This window comes from Ambystoma mexicanum, chromosome 2q (genome assembly GCF_040938575.1).
Source record: "Ambystoma mexicanum isolate Mex_15411 chromosome 2q, UKY_AmexF1_1, whole genome shotgun sequence".
NCBI classification, from domain to species: Eukaryota; Metazoa; Chordata; class Amphibia; order Caudata; family Ambystomatidae; genus Ambystoma; species Ambystoma mexicanum.
The window spans coordinates 909,031,181-909,048,647 of record NC_090924.1 but is presented as its reverse complement, the minus strand read 5'-3'; the positions used below and the strand labels follow the sequence as shown (position 1 = coordinate 909,048,647).

At 45.6% G+C, this 17,467-nt stretch overlaps 1 protein-coding gene across 3 annotated transcripts in view; it reads left to right on the top strand.

Annotated features, from left to right (window-relative positions):
- Positions 1-17,467, top strand: part of OSBPL3 (oxysterol binding protein like 3) — a 1,742,686-nt gene that overhangs the window by 1,373,142 nt on the left and 352,077 nt on the right. For all 3 annotated transcript variants that reach the window (XM_069648200.1, XM_069648199.1, XM_069648201.1), the window contains one exon: positions 394-531. In XM_069648200.1, the coding sequence (XP_069504301.1) occupies positions 394-531 (138 nt within the window). The remainder of the gene's footprint in view (positions 1-393; positions 532-17,467) is intronic.

Sequence of the window (17,467 nt, the reverse complement as noted above, 5' to 3'; positions counted from 1 at the left end):
TGTGTGACCAGAGAAGCCATGGGGAGCCAAAGCAACATGCAGTGTTGCAGAGAGGGCCCCGTGCTCGTGTTTGTGGATCCAGGGCCAGATCGCTCCATAGCCGCTAGTTTTCAAGGCAGCCGTTATTTCGTGTTCTTGTAAGGCTACGAGTGGAGATGAGTGCTTGTTTGTTATAGCAGGATTCTCATTTTGGGAGCACATGTATCCAGTGCAATATTTGCGGAGCAGCATGGTGGACGATGCTGACTTCTTAAAGAGTAGGTTTTGCATTTGGTCAAAGAATGCTTGGGTGCGAAACATATTGGGTTTTGTGGGAGTGTTTGATTTTGCTCATTAAGTCCTGCCCTACTTCGGTGTTGAGCGCGCGCCCATGCTCTTCTTTTCCCCCCTCAGGTCTACGTGGCTACGTTTGCGGTGTCGGCCTACGCCTCCAGCTTCTACAGAGCGGGAAGCAAGCCTTTTAACCCCATGCTTGGAGAGAGCTATGAATACCACAAAGAGGAGAAAGGCTTTCGATTTGTGGCTGAACAGGTACGGCGGGGCTTTCTTTCAATGGGGTCATGCGATGGGTTACTCGAGTGCTCATATGAAATGGATAAAAGTGCAGGACTTGAATACATTATTTTATGTAATCGAGATGTGTGCATTTCTATTTCGCTAAGTGGCTAACAAATGTACGCCGTGGGGCCAATGCACCCTTTACATTGTATGATCTTATCCTTTTCTGTTGCCAGTTGCATAAAGGGTGGCGAGGCCAGGTGCTTTTAATCTTTGTAAACCCTTGCAGCATTTTGAAGGGGCCCGGCGGTAAAGGCCTTAGAAACGACCACCACGACGGAGCACCATTTCTTTTCCCCGCTCCCCTGCACCCCACCTCGCGATTCCCTTTCGCTTTTATTCATAACACGTTCCCACATTGCTGCTTCGTTTCTCCTGCAACCCTTTGAAGTGGCCTCAGTGGAGGTTAAGGGCAATACAAGCACCCAACATCCCAGAAAAGGTAAAAGAACGCTGAGATCACCAGGCTTTCTGCAAACAGACAACAGTGATTAAGCAATATTGTCTGCAGCGCTGGCCTGGATCAGCCTGAAACGGCCTTAGGCCCAAGTTACAGGTCCGAACTAAGCGAGGGTTTAACGCTGGGCCCAGTGCCATTGCCTGCCAATCCAGCTTGCTGTCTAGCTAGGAAAAGCTCAAGGGCTCCTGGCAATGCTGGCAGACGGAAGCTCGGATTGGAAGGTTCCATCTGTCAGGAGGGAAAGCAGACTTATACCGTGAGATCCAGCCCGCTTTCCTATGCTCCCGATTGGCTGGCAACCACTTTAATAAAAATTATTAAACAAAAATGTTTTAACTATGAGTCCGCTACCACTACGATAGATGACACCTATTGTAGGGGTGTACACTGAGGCCATCTGTTTCTGTGTGCATTTATCTTTGTTATGTGACAAGTAACCACATGTGGTCCCCACAACCCAAAGCCGAACATAAAACCTTAATGTCCTAGGCTGTGATACATGACTCTTCAATCTTTAACGGGGTGAGGTGTGGGGGCTGCACTTCCCTCAAGAGTGGGGCTCAATGCATCTCCGATTTTCCGAGCTCTATGTGCAAGGTGCGTTATTTAATGACCCCCGCCTCCAGCACTGCCTACGAATGAAGCTTCCACAAAGCCCTTTCCCAGAAGGGGTTTCAGTGGGGAGGGGTGGGTCACTTCATGGCTCTCTCACTTTTGTATCTGGTGCTTATTTTCTTAAATGGTGTTGCACCAAAGCAGGGTCCTGGTAGTTTGCGGCCCCTCTCAACCATTCACATCATACTTGAAAGCTCAATCAGTGGCATAGCACAACATTTGAGGCCCCCCCAGCAAGCCATGCTGTGCGCACCCACCCTGCCCCCCACCCCCAAGCTCCTTAAAGTACAGGGCAAACCATACCTGGACCGGCCCAGACCACCGCGTATGTGCAATGTGCATGATGATTATGCCGCTGCAGGGGCATGCACTACTTAAGTGAAGTAAATATGTTTTTTAATCAAAGCTTAAATGTTTCACCTAGCATAGAAAGAAGGGGGCAGTGCCTGGGCCCCCAAATATACCAGTCAACAGTCGTGGCTAGTGAGTTGTTTTATTGGAGGGAGTAAATATGTGCCAAAAGTATACGATTGGGACTGAGCATAGCGAAGGGGCCCGAACTAATAAAAACGGGTTAGGGGTGGGCGTCGGGGGGATTCTTCCCCCTCCCATGTGAACATGTTTTGAATAATGAGTTAGAATGATGCATTACACAGGCCACTTTCTGTGAAAATGTGGGTAAAAGGCCAGACAGATTGCAATTGGTGGTGTAGGGTAATGCATGAAAAAAGTACAATAGATGCAAGTCATCAAGCGCACAAGCGCATTTCCCAATGCATTATCATGCAGGTCCCTTCAATGTATGCCATTATAAAAACCATGTTCATGCTGGCTGTGCCCGTACATTTCCATGCTGGCTCCACCAACATAATCTAGTATTTCCATATAAGAACATACCCATGTTCGCTCTGAGATTTTTTTAATAGTATCATTATTGACACTAGGCACAAAGCGGGCTCTGCCAATATATGCCAGTACTCCCATGTAAGAAAATACTCTCATTGGTTTGGCCATTAAAAGTGACCTGTGATAATAAGAAGACATGTCCAAATTGTTTCCAATGTAAGCCAGTCTAGATCCATAAGAACACTTATCCTTGCTTCATCATAGATGCTCAGTAAGTAAAAAGTCATGCTACAGTAAGAAATATACAGACACACCAAAACGTCAGTCTAGCGAGGTAATACTACTTATCATGCTTGCTTTATCAAAGATGCGAATAATAAATGTCATACCACAGTAAGCAATGGCTAGACTGGCTGTACCAAAATGCCAGTCTATCCAGGTAATGCTACACATGAACTTGGCTTTGCCTGTAAATACCAGTGAAACATGTAAAGTCAATAAAGGATGTATCAAAAATGCTCTAATCTCCCTCTCTCCTCTCTTTTTCTCTTTCTCTCTTTCTCTCTTTTTCTCTTTCTCTCTCTCTGTCCTCCTTTGTCCTCCTTTGTCCTCCTCTGTCCTCCTCTGTCCTCCTCTCTCCTCCTCTCTCCTCCTCGCTCCTCCTCGCTCCTCCTCGCTCCTCTCTCTCCTCTCTCTCTCTCACACATATTCACCACACAGGCATGCACCCACCCAGAACATTCTCACAATCACATTTATACCCATTCACCCACCAGTCAGTCACGCATACCTTCTCTCACATACACTCACACCGGCAGACACACTCAAATTCCTACTCCCTCATCCACCATTCACTCACTCTTAAACCTCCCACGTCCACAGGCTCTGCATTATCCACACAGGAACACCACCCACCCAGAACATTCAAACACACACTATCACATTTCTACTTGTTCACCCACCACTCACTAATCCATACACCTTCTCTCGCACCCACTCACACTGCATTCTCCACACAGACACATACTGTTAGGGAGAATTCTCAAAAATGTGCCAATTCCTCTCACTTTAGAGACCTCCAGCCCTTTTGCTAAACATTGGGACTTTGAACTTTTCAATTCAATGTGTTTACTGTGTTTGTTTGTTTTTGGTTATGGAGTCTAACAAACTCCATAGGCATCATCTTTTACAATTGATCACACAGCACCTTCAGCGCAGTGGCACAGGGAAGTCTTTTAGATTTCCCAAGGTTTAAATACCTTCGCTGGGATAAAGTTCTGTTTCCCAGAGTAATATATTGAATTTAATTGACTCTTCTGGTGAACTCAAAGTATTTGCACTGTCTATGAATAATTGTAGTCTTTTATGTTCTGATAACCTTTGTCTCTTACTCCTCTTGAAAAGTATTCTGAATGCCAACAGTAAGATATTAATGTCCCCAGCACCCTTGTTACTAAAGTCACCTGTGTGTGTAGGTTCTGTCTGTGGGCCACCTCAAAAGGGTCTTGTCTGATTCAGAAACTTAGAGTGTACAGTATTGAAGTATATTTGTGTGTTATTATATGATTGCCTGCTTCTAATGAATGTTTTTAGAACTGACTGATAAATAAATGAATAAGTATTTAGCCAAAAAACCGTGTGTGTAAGAGTTTATTTGAAAACCTGTGATTATGGACCTCTGTGTAGCATCATTACTGCTCACATTCCCCTCTTGAGATAAGTCTGGCTGCTCAACACGCTACCAAAACTGTGTAGTACAGACTTATACCAAAGGTTGGTTTGCTTACACCTGTAGTCATAGTTGTGCTTAGTGTTCCCAGAGGGTACTGCATACAAACTTTGCCTAACACATACCCACCCAGAACATTCAAACACACGATATCATATTCATACTCATTCACCCACCAGTCGCTCCCTCGTGTGCCTTCTCTTACATCCCCTCTTACTGCATTAACTACACAGGTACACACCCAGAACATTCAAATACACGCCATCGCATTTCTTCTCATTCATCCATCACTCACTCACCCATAGCACATACATACATCTGACAGCACTTCACACATGCAAAATACACATCACATTTAAAAATTTTAAAAAGTCTTCTTGCCTGCTTTTCCAGCTTTGGTCCACCACTCCAGGCCACCCTCGGCTCCTCCGTGCTGCCACAAAAACCAAGAAGCTGGGAGAGTTTCCTGTCGCGAGGAAGCCGAAGGGGAAGGGGTTGGAGCTGAACATAGCATGTGACAAGTGCCTTATGTCACAGTTGGCTCCAACCCCTACTGAATCCTTCCTTCTCACACTGCAAGCCTCGACCCACCCTTCACCCTGATGGGTGAGGACTGGACCGGGGCCCCCCACCAGGCCTGGTGTGGCAGAGCTACCCACTACTCAAGTGCCCAGGCGATTCCATTAAGACAAATATATATATTTTCAAGGGTAGCAAGGGAGATCACTAGCGAACCCAAATGACGCCCTGGCTCTGTGCCCTCCTCACATCCCTTGCTGTTCTGCCTGAATTGTAGCTGTATATGAGCTGTAGGTGTACCTGTCTACTTTGCTGAAGATGGTAGGGAGCAGCAGTGAGTTGATCCACACCCAGTCACGCTGATAAGCATATTTTTCTTGCAGCACCTTAAAAGGGCTTCTGTAAGAGGATGGAAGAGGTAAAGGCTGCCCCAAGAACTGGCTCAGGGAATGTGTGAAAAGCGCTCAAGTGACACTCTTAACAGCTTTTTAAATTCAAGTATACTCCAGAAATAAAGATTTCCATATGGGGCTATTTAACATGTTTCTCCAGTTCATTCCTTACAATGAAAGGTTCAGGTATCTCCAGCATCTCTATGCCAGACAAACCTCGTCAGTAACAGAAGATCTCAGTTCACCTCCAGTCAAGGGCTTTTACTTAAAAATGCATTTTGGTAGTTAGTCTTTAACTTCAGTGGGACAAATGAAATTTCACAATCTTATACCACTAATTTGTTGTAGGAAGGCCCAATACGGCAAATGCAGTATCATTATGACACTGAGCCCTCTGGTCATCCCACTCAAGAGCAGCCGTTACATAATTGAAAGATTGAGAGCTGTCCCTCTATGGCATACTGATTTGAAGGCAGGCCACTCTTTCGTTGTGTTGTAAGGAAGCTTTATTCACATGTGTAACACACAGGTAATGGGTATCCAAGCACCGAGCTTACCTGTCTTGATCACTCTCCTTCCTCCATTCTCCAACTGGGTCTCTCCAGCATTACCATTCAACTACCTTCCATGTTGGAACTTAGAACACCATTCAACTATATACATGTTTATATACATAATCCCAAAAAGCTGCTTCAAAAAGAAACAACTCTGCTTCCTAATCAAGTCCTGCACTACTGTGCCATGTAACACACCTCCCCCTTTCAGACCCACCAATTCCTTCCTGTCCAGTGCGTGAATTAGTTCCTTCTCCCCCCCTTTGCAATCCTTGATTTGTTCCACACCCTACCATCCTTCATCACAACCGCCTCAAGTGCCTTCCTGACCTGTTATGGACCCCAATACCTATTCTTCACCTTTTTTACCATTCCCGGCTTCCTCACACAGATGCCCTCTCTTTCTGACACCTCACACCTCAACTCATCAAATCTCCTTTATACCTTGAGACTTGCTCTTGACATCTCTCAATTTCTGTTGATCCCACTCAACATATCCAGACCTGCCTAACCATGGTGGAAAAACTGATGTGCAGGCTATCCTCCTCCTCCATACTTCGAAAGGTGTCAGCCCCATGGTGGCATGTGGTGCCAACCTGTTTGCCAAAACCATCTTTAACCCCAGCTTCTCCCAACCAATCCCTGCACCCAAAGCCTTCCTGATCCCTTGCATGAGGGTTCGATTGAACCTCTGAACCAATCCAATGGTCTCAGGACGATATAAAGATGTTTTGTGATGCACCACCCGACACCCTCCAGAAACGTCTCCATCATTGTAGAAGTAAGTTGCACCCCATTGTCGGTTAGAATTTTCCTCAGGTAACCCTCTCTTTGAAAGACGCCATCGAAGAAGCTTCTGACTGGTCTTTTGTCTGCTTCAAAGACTATGTCCACCTCAACCCACTTGGAATATAGATCCATTAGTACAATGACATATTTCTTCCTGCCCCTTTAACCCTTGATTGGCCCTAAGATAGCCAAAGCGACATATTCCCACGGCATACTAGGCAATTCCAATAGCCTAAGAGGCTGAACATAATTTCTGAGCATTTTATCCTTTTCCCCACGTAGGGCACACTCATTTATCATCTGTTCAACCTGAGAATCTAAGCCAAGCCCCACATAACCTGCCCTAAGCCTCCCTTTGATTTTAGTCATACCCAGCGACAGCATCCATCCATTGCTGCCTCCCTACAGTGGCTTTGCACACAACAAATACTTTATCTTCTACTACACAATGCAAATCTGTGGGTCTAGTCTCATCATCTACCTCGGTCACCTTCGACGGATAGTCTGCAACAGTATTGTCCTTCCCTGACACATGCTCTGTTGTAAAGACATGTCCTTGTAGCGATGTCACCCATGTGGCAATCTTTCTAGATACTCCATCCAAATTCTTACTCGTAAATATCTCTGCGTACTACAAATTTCCTTCCCCAAGAGTAATGCCTCAAATTTCTTGATACCTCATGTCACACTCAGCGCTTCCTTTTCCTTCTCAATCACATAATAACATGTTTCTGCACCTCTTATAATTCTGCCTGCAAAAGCAATCACTCTGACCACACCACACTGCTGTTGCATAAGTATAGCCCCTAGACCCTTATCGTTGCATCAGTCATGACAAATGTCTCACATTCTGTGTCAAGGTTTGCATGGGCTCGTGCCTATTTTATTTCCCGGAATTCTCTTTGACATCCATCACACCAGACAAAGGTGGATACTTTCTTACAGAGTTCCCTTATGGTACTAAACCTATTCTTAAAATGTACCACACATATAGCATAATACTCAACAAGCCTTAAAAACTGCATATCTTTTTGCCAGTTTGTCAGAGCCTCCACAATCATTATAGCTTTCACTAACCCCTGCCTTGGTTCTAGACCCTTCTCACTGAGCCTGTGTCCCAAATATTCAGTTGACCTCTCCCTAAATGTACACTTCTCCTTATGAAGTGTCATGCCAGACTCCCGCAATGCACCCAACACCCTACCAAGTCTCAGGTCATGTTCACAATATCCTTCCCTGTCACCAAAATATCATCCTGGAAGTACACTACACCTTCGTTTCCTTTAAACATCTGGTGCATGACATTTTGAAAAAACGCTGCTGCTGACATCAGTCAAGATGGTATTTCCTTACACCTAGAAGTCCCTTCCGGAATTATAAACGTGGTAAGGTCCCGACAATCTGGATGTAATCTCACCTAGTTATACCCTGAAGCCAAATCTAGCGTGCTGGATATCTTTGCACAAGCTGCCATGTTCCCCATTTCCCAAATGTTGGGTAGTGGGAACTGATCAATGACAACCTCCCTGTTTAATCCCCTGTGGTCTATACACAAATGGACCTGCACATTGGGCTTCCCCACCACAATCGGGGAAACCCACTCGGAGGCTTCTACAAGTTCAATTACACCTTCACTTTCCAACCTCTTGACCTTTGCCACCGTTGGTCTTGCACCCTCTTTCAATTTGATGCCCCCCTCGCCTCTCAGGTATCCAAACTTTTCCCTGAGCACTCTTTTATACGTTTCTTCTGGTTTACTGGTCAAACCCGTGCTTACCACTGCAATGTGATCTGGAACGCAAGGGTCCACCACAGTTCACATCTTGCTCTGCTCGTACCAGCACAGCAAACATCCCCCTCTCTTTGATACATAGTGCTGTGGTGGTCTTCCCTTTGCATTCCAATTTGGCTTTGAATACTCCTAATATTTCTATATGCCAACCCCAATAGGCTTTCGCCTTCACTACGGAATGCTCCAGCTTAGTGCATTTGAATCTCTCTTCCCATACCCTGTTGTCCAAAATGGTTTACTCAGAGCCTGTATCTAGCAACATTGATACTACATCTCTATTCACCACAACCATGGCATGTGGCATCTCACCCGACTTTGGCCTTGGCTCCATTTGGCTTACTGACCAACTAACTCCATCGACACGTTTATCATCACCCTCTCCGTCATCGTCATTCTCATTCTCTACAGTAACCCCCCTAACACTACTTATAGAGAAATTCTTCGAACACCTGGCAGTGTTCTTGCTTTCCAAGAACACAGATTCCTGGGCACGCTGCATTGCTTGAAAATTGGGATGTGCTACTGCACCTTAAACAACTTTTTAATTCTGACTCCTTGCCTTTGTGACTTTTGGAGACACCCCCAGGCATCTTTTTTCTAACTCACTCTTTTCTTGAGGAAGCACCCTTTGTATGCACCAATTTGTTTTCATACCCTTTCACCATCTCAATGGCACATCATTTGTCCACCCTATAGTCCTTCTTGTCTAGCCCTTCCACACATGCCATCATCTGCTCCATATTCTTCGCCAGATCCAGAACTTCAGCTAGGCTGGGGTCTCCTTTTGTCCAGATCTCTTCCCGAATTTTGCTTTCTCTCACTATTAACATGAACTGGTCCCTCAAGCGTTCATCATGTGATGTCCCAAAGTTGAATTTGTTGGAGAGCTCCCTCCATCCCATTATGAAATTGTCTATGGATTCTCCCATTCCCTGTTCTCTTATTCCGAAATAGTACCTTTCCAGTATAATGCTTGACTTCTTCTTGGGGTGAATCTCAGGCTTCCTCAATATAGTTTCATACACATTCAGCAATTCTCCACTGCCACCATCTACATCCAAGCTAGACCTAAGTGGGCTGGGTTCCAAGAGACTCTTCATGATCCTCCTGCCCTCAAATCCCAGGCAGTTCATGAGAAGTGCACTACGACGTTCGGTTCTGTAAGAAGGACCATGTATAGCGAGAATGTAATCCTGGAAGTCCTCTTTCTAGGTTTCCCACTTGACCATGGGTGGTCCTGCGTTGGACAGAAATGGTGCAGGTTAATTACCCATTAGCACACAGGCGAGGTTGTTCTCTTGCCGTCGTACGTTTAGAGAGTAACTCAGCAAGCATGCACGGAATGGCGAACCAGCAAGTAGTAACCGCAGTGGCCATGAATAGTTTAATATCCATTTTGTTGTTGCTTAAATCCCCTCCCTAACATATCAGGATGGTCCACTAGGCAGCTTGGTAAGTAGTCACTACTAGTTTAATCCTCCCCTTCCTATGTTATATCCGCTCACCTTCTGCAAAGTGTTTCAGGAGCCAGATTGCGCACAATCCTTCTGTGAGCTGTCTCCTCCTGAGTCGGGCGCTGCAAGGACCATGGCATGCTCATCGCCTGGCAACAACAGTCACATGGGGATGATGCGTGGCACTCAACCAACGCTCAGAGGTACCTTCTTCTAGCGTCCTCAACGTGTTGCACTTGCAGCAACACAGAGTGTGCACACCCTGTTGCGCATTCCTAATTAGGAACCTAATCCACAGAGTCCCAGTGGCACTGCAGACGTCGGATGCCGGCCAATCTCTTTCGATGCAGCCACCAGCAGCACAGAGGGCTCCCTTTCCCTGTTCTAGGGTGCAGACACTGGATACTGCAGTGGGCATGGAGGAACCACGGCTCTCTGTCGATCACTGTTTCACCTTCCAGGGGCTCAGCCTTTTTGTCAGAACTGCAGGCATTCTGGCATCCAGATCCAGCACAGTGGGCCCTGGGGCTTGGCCAGCTCGTCGCCACTGATATGAAGGTAGGCCACTCTCTTGTGTTGTAACACAGCTTTATTCAAATGAGTAACACACATGTAATGGGTATCCAAGCCCCCAGCATCACAGCTGTGCTCACTCTCATTCCTCCCTTCTTCAACTCGGTCTCTCCAGCATTCTCATTCAACTCCCTTCCATGTTGGAATTATAACACCATTCAACTATATACATATTTATATACCTAATTCTAAGCAGTGGTGCTGCTTCATAAATAAACAACTCTGCTTCATAAATAATCAAGTCATACACTACAGTGCCATATTACACATATGGCAAATTCTGAATCCGGGCGCCACAGTTTAGGTATGAGTAGTTCATCCAGTCCTACAGGTGGCGGGTGCCTATTACTCGGGCTGGTGAGGGTGGCAGCATGTGTCCTTTTTGTGCAGAACTAAAGATTGAAAGACAGACAGCAGACATGTCCCAAAGTATGAACCAACTGTTCATATCAGGATCATGGAAGGTGGTTCATAGTGATAATTTCGACAACAAAAATGTCGAAAGTCAAAATTTCGAAAAAAAAATGTCGAAAAAAAAAGTCGACTTTTTTTTCAATGCATTTTTTTTTTTAAATGGGGGGGTTCCCCCCAACCCCCCTTTTTTAATTTTTTTTTTAATTTTTCCCTTTTTTTAACTCCCGAACCCCTAAAATAAATATATAATTAAAAAAACGAAAGTCGACATTTTTTTTTCGACATTTTTTTGTCGACATTTTTGTCTGTCGACATTTTTTTTTCGAAATTATGACTGCCCACCATGGAAGTTATGAGATCACCCCACCTCCTCCAATGTTCCCCTACATCTACACCCTGCCCTTACCACATCCTCCTTGCCACAGCTTGCTACTGCACTACTGTAGCTTGCACCCTACCACTGAAGCCATCCCTTCCACCACAGCAACCCTCCACCAACACCACCACAACAAACCTCCACTAACACCGCCACAGCCTGCCCCCAACTGCTTGCTTTCTGACTTTCCCAGCCTGACTAGAGTTTTTAAGCATGGACTCCTATCACACCCAGCCTACCCACATCTACCTTTAATGTGCAGCACCACATATTAATACATTGATCAGAAGAGTTTGTAGTGGTCCTGAAATGTTGATTGCTGTCTTGGCTCTCAGGAGCTGCCAGTCCCACTCCAGGGCCTTGGGTACAAAATAAATCCTTTTCTCTGGCTTCCAAACACAGGGGAGGGTGGCACATGCCTTCAGGAGTCCTACAACAAGTTGTTGTTCTGGGCAACGGGGGGCTGGCAGAAATGCCAATCTTATTGGAGCAGCAGTTCACCCCCAATGGTCCCTGGGGACTGTAAGGGGACAGATCTTGCCTCTGTCTTTGAACACCTGCCTTCACATCACAACTGGATGACTTTGGAAAGGACTGCGCTCCCAACAGTGTCCACCCAAATCTTCTTCAAAGTTTGAGGTCCAGAGATTATTCAAATAAGTGGTGAGAGACAACCTCTTTTAAATGTAAAAGACCCCAGGTGATTTGACTAAAGCTAGCCTGTTTTACTGATCCAATCTCTGTTCTTGCAAATAAGTGGTTTTTGCCTTCTGACATCAAGTGCATTGTGATGCAGCAAGAAGAGGGTACAGGAAGGAAAGATAAAGGCAGAGCGAAACCTGATAGTGGAACCTTCCTCTAGCTGTAAAGCTACCTTGATCTACACTACCCACATCCCATTTTCTTCTCAATAGTGTCAAAGGCATTTTGATATGCAGCCCCCCTGTTTGAGGCTACTACTTTTGGATAGGTGTGCCCTTTGATTCCTGTTCCCAGGACAGCTTCCTGTGGGAGTGGCTGTCTCCCTGAGGAGGGTGTTACCTGCCATCACAAAGGAACAACATGAGGCAATCCCACTTGGCTCCAGTACCTGTGGCAGCAGCAAGGACAGCCTGTCTTGGGAGAATACACATAACCCTTCCACAGCTGAACTGGACTCGCAGTGCTGACACATGTGTGATATCAAATTGATGTGGCTTCAATAACTAAGAGATGCTGGCCACCATACCCTAAACTCGGGTAGGGCTTATATTTACAGTTTAGTGTGCCACCAGGAAAGCAATCTCGGTTATGTAGTTTTTGGAACAGAGTGCATCTTAAATTCAGCCCTTGCACTGCAGAGGGTTGGCTGTCACTACAGCTATCAGATTGGCACTTGTGACCCCTGAACCTGCTCTTTGCCACTGCAAAGCAGGCAATACAAATCTGGCTACTGATGCAGCAGCGCACACATGTACACTATGCTTTTGGGCATGGAGTTTATGAAAGGGGAATCTCATTAGCAGATTGCCCTTTCAGAGATGGAATTACCTGCATCATTTTATTAATAAACATCTCAAAACACTCAAATCTCAAAAGGCTCAAACCCTCCTTGTTTCACTAACCCCACCCCATCCTCGCTCTAACAGCCACAACTGTACGCTGGAACGCTTTGTATATGATATTTTACTTTACCAACTGTATGTAACAGCGCCTAGATGTCCATGGGCTTTGTGCACTTTTATAAATGCAAAAAATAAATAACTCGATCAAAAAGGCTAGGCTTCTACACCCTTGCCAGTTGGCAATTCCTTAAAGCCACGAAACCTATATTTCTACAAATTGTGTGCTTCCCCGGTTTTACTTAGCAGAGGGTTTATCTCTGAGATATTGCTCCTTTGTCTGGAGCTTGGTGGTCTCTATTGGTGTGTAGCCCCTTCCAAGCATAAGACTTTAGCAAGACTATTTTCAGGCTCGAATGCACAGATTTAGAATGTCACCATTCTATGGAATATCAGGGTGTCCTGGTTGGCATGTAGAGCATAAGCCAGTGCATTCAGAGAGCGGTGCCCTGAACAGAAAGGCTGTGGCCGCCCCCCCTCTTCCGTTTTCATTCCCACATTTTAAATGTGTTTTATGGCCGAGTGTTATTAGGCAACATGTAGTAAATGTTTAACATTCATGCATGTGAGCCTGTTTAGCACTGGTTTACAGGCATACTTTAATTTTGTCATACCCGCATCAGAGATTTACAGGGGTTACCTTTGCCAGGCGTGCAGGTTTCAGCATGCCCAAAAACCGACATGTTGTCAAAATGTACAGAATAACAAGCCCGTCCAGAGTTTGCTTGTCTCTGCAGGTCAGCAAGTGTTTTCCAAATTAAGCCAGATATCTGCTTTTTGGAAGCTTGGCCAATGCATTAACCTTTTGCTGTTTTGGGCAGAACAGCGCTGTTCCTCCATATTGCAAATGTTATCGGAATGCTTGCTAGTGGCTTACCTGTCAGCAGGTGTATCAGCAAGGACAATGTGATAGCCGCTTCAGTGAATTGTACATAATGCTTGTTGTGGAAACCTCTTCTAATTTCCACTTGTTGCAGTGTTTAAGAGGAAGGCTTGTTATGCTTGTAATATGTGGATGAGGGAGCCTGAGGTCGTGAGTGTCCTGATGCATGAAAACCTGATGATTGAAGGCTGCATGTGTACCATGTGGGTGACTTCGATCCTGGTGTGTAATTACTGAAGAAACTGAGCCGAGAATAAGAACAATAAAAGCGAGCTGATTATTCATACAACCTAATTCCAGCGTGCTTATTTAAAGAGAGGCACCATGTTACAAATCCCTATTTTGAGAAAACTGGAAATATGTTTGTGTGGGATTTGCAAAGGGCAAACTTAGCTGGCAAGCAATGGAGTGCTGAACAAATGGGACTCACCCAGTGCGGCTACAATTAGGGGTAGCAGAGGATCTGTGATAGGATATTGTGAGTAAGGGAGTGCGAATGTGAGTCCAGAAAGGGAGAAAAAGGGTTGAGTGACAGTGATTGGCGAGGTGTCCTTTGAAGAGTAGGGTCTTCAGTTATTTTCTGAAGTTGTGGATGGAGGGTTATCTGTGTCAGAAAGGGACAATAAAGCTCTATACTGACCTTAAGGAAGAGCTACCACATCACAGCTGAACATTTGTGCCACTGCTATAGTGAAACAGCCAAAGGCTCATAGAAAATTGACTAGATTGTGTCTGTTTAGGCCTATTATTGTCAGAGCAACAGAGAAGCGTAGCAAACAAGATCTAGCTCTAACCTGCATACGCTCCCAAAGAACATATTCACCTTCCCAAACGTAACACCGCAATATCGGAGAAGGTTCCCGAGTGACAGATATAGGGATCTATATCCAAGATTTCGTTTAAACATCCTCCACACAAAGGTCACACTTTTTAGATACGGAGGTGAAGTGGATAATGACAGTTGTTGACTCTGTAATATGCACCCAGAAACTCTAAAGCACCAACATTGTTTACTCGAATTTGAGAACCTGAGAACGCTACTGATGAACAACTGTATGAATGCGAAATTTGGAACTGACGCAGAGGCCTGGTGGGAGGCTTTATATGGGGGGGGGGGGGCTAACGTCGGATTGATATACGCACTTGTAACATTTCTAGAAGCAATTTTTAAGAAATGTAAAGAGCTTGAACACTTGAAATTATTTGGTTGCCAATTTTCAAACAAGGAGAGACTAGAGTAGATTAGGCACCCTTTTGAATTCCATTGTTAATAATCACACTGATCTGTTAGACGATTGTTTCTTTCAAGTGTTTTTGACTTCCCCCACCCCCATCTTCCTTATCTTCCTTTTATTTTGATCGGTTACACTCTATTTGATGGGAGTAGGTTGGTAAAAGTTTGTAATAAACTAAATGCTGAATACATTTTAAGAAAAATGTGAAATAAAAAGAAATTGACATTGTTTGCAGTATTCAGTTTTGGATCATTTCAGGAGATGCAACATATGGGGTGCAGTGGGGAGACAGAAAAAAAGGAAAGGATATTGCCTAGTAATGGTAAGACATAAAGTTGATGCACAGCCTTATTCAGTTATTTTTTCATCCTTGCCGCTGTAATATTAAAGCATTTTCACTTTAAAGCTAAAACTGCTTGTTTCTTCTATAGCCTATCGCTGTCACTTTGGGGTCATACGGCCCCATCCAATGAAATTCCTCCTCCTAAATTACAACTGTGGTGGACATCTTCAGATTTTTACAATAAATTTTCATGTTGGGAGTCCTCGTGTTTCGCTCCTCGAAATATTGATAACATTTCCTATTTTTGGGAGAAATCGTCTTAAATTCTTCGTTCAGTCACTGTGTGACTACCGGTGGCGGGGACCCATTGCCGGACAAGATACATTACATCGTTGGATCTTCAGACCATGTGAGACCGCAGGCCCAAGCTTGGACCTTATACATGCACCAGGGCGGACGCCATGTGAAAAAGCCTCTTCAGGGCCTGCTCGAAATGCGGCCTGAAAAACATCTTTGTTGAATATCGGCATCGCAAATTCATCTACTGCTTGCATCTGGACCACGACACAGATAGATGGATGTCCCATATGCCAGGCCTTCTCCTCCAAGGTACAGAAAGACCGCCATAGAAGGTTAGTGGCATGGACTGATGAGGGGATGGCCCCTGATTCGGCCTTTGTGTGCAATCATGCCCCTTCCAGGGTCAGTAGGCCCAAAGAGCGTGCTCCCACTGGCAAGAGGTCGAGGTCCTTTGAGGACACTTCTCGGGAAATGATACCAAAAAAAGGCTAAGTCGCCTCACGCTCTGACTCAATCCATGGGCACCTTGGCTGCCTAGCCCCCATCTGGTTGTCATTGCCCTCCCGGTTGGCCGATAGTCTACCTTCGAGCGGCCAGCTCCCGTCTGCGAAAAAATCATTGACATCTACTGTGAAGCATAAAGGTTCATCATCACAGACCTTGTTGAGGGATCCATCAGCGGCTACGCAGTTGACGATCTCATCCACCAAGACTTTGTTGACGAGACTGCTACCTCGTCGATGGGCTCATCCATCACAGTCCCTGTTTCCACGACTACTACTGCCACACTCCCAGAGTGGCCCTGCCGAATAAGGCCAACGTCTGCTGTCACAGACCTTTGTGCTCGTCTCCTTTCCTAGGGGAACTAGTTTGGAGAGATGCCTCTGGCTCTTGCATTGCTCACAAGACCCGCCAATGCTGCACCACTATACAAGCTGTCTTGTTTGGAGCCTCCCAGAGTGTCATCCCCAGTTCCAGTGATTCAGTCCTCCAGTCCTTCAGAGGAGGACCTATCCAGAAGGATTGTACTCCGACCAAGGAGACAGTCAGGGAGAACCTGATCCCATTCTGCCAGTGCCTCAGCAAGCAGCGCAGCCATCTTGCCAGCCATCTCAGCCATCTTGCCAGCCACATCAGCCTACTAGCCATTGGTCTCATGACCCAGCGCAGACTCCTACAGCACCTAGAGATATTCCATTGGACATTTTGACCACTCTCCACACATTGGTGTCAGAAATCCAGCAGCATCTCCTGGCAGCACCCATGCCTGTTCCAGCAAGGAGTGCTCCAATGTCTTCCAGGGCCAAGCTGGCACCGCCTCATCCAGCCATGGCTGCCCCTCTACAATTGCTGGTTGCACCTTCTCCTGTGATGGAAGAGGCAGCTCGGACAGACACTGGTACCAATACTGTCACGACCCACGATACACAGGGGACTGATGACTACATTCCTAGGGATGGAGAGCTTCCTGGCATCTGGGTGCCCTCCAGGGACTCTGCAACAGATGAGATTTGTTTCATTTGATGATCTCGCAGGTGGCAAAACTGTTCAACCTCATTCCTGAAGAGAAGTAGGAAGGCTTCCTTTTTGAACGGTGGAAGTCCTCCAGGAAGAATATTGTTTCCATTCCCCTTCTGGATGACATTTGGGACGATGGCCTTTTGGTCATGAAGACCCCTATCACAGTCTCTGTAAAAAGGGAATTTTTTTCACTAGTCCGTGGAAGATTAGAGAAGCTTGCACATAGTTTTTCCTTGACCATCAGGTAATCAGCGTTCAAGCGCTCTACCAATCTTACTTCACAGGCTGCAACATCGAGATTTACTTCTTCCTCAAGGGAAAGGATGGATTCCCTTTGTTCCAAAGCTGTCATTAACACCTCTTCCACCTGACTTATGTCTATATCTGATATAAAAATTGCAGCATTCGAGTCGTCTGGATTGACCGCTGCTCCTTTTGGATTTGACATGTTGTTTGATGGTTTGAAGTCGAAGAGTTTCGAATATTGCAGGAGCAGCCATTTCTGTTGCATCTGGCACCAAATCTTGATTTACTCCTGGTTTGATAATGTCCTGGAATTTGCTGGCTTTGGGA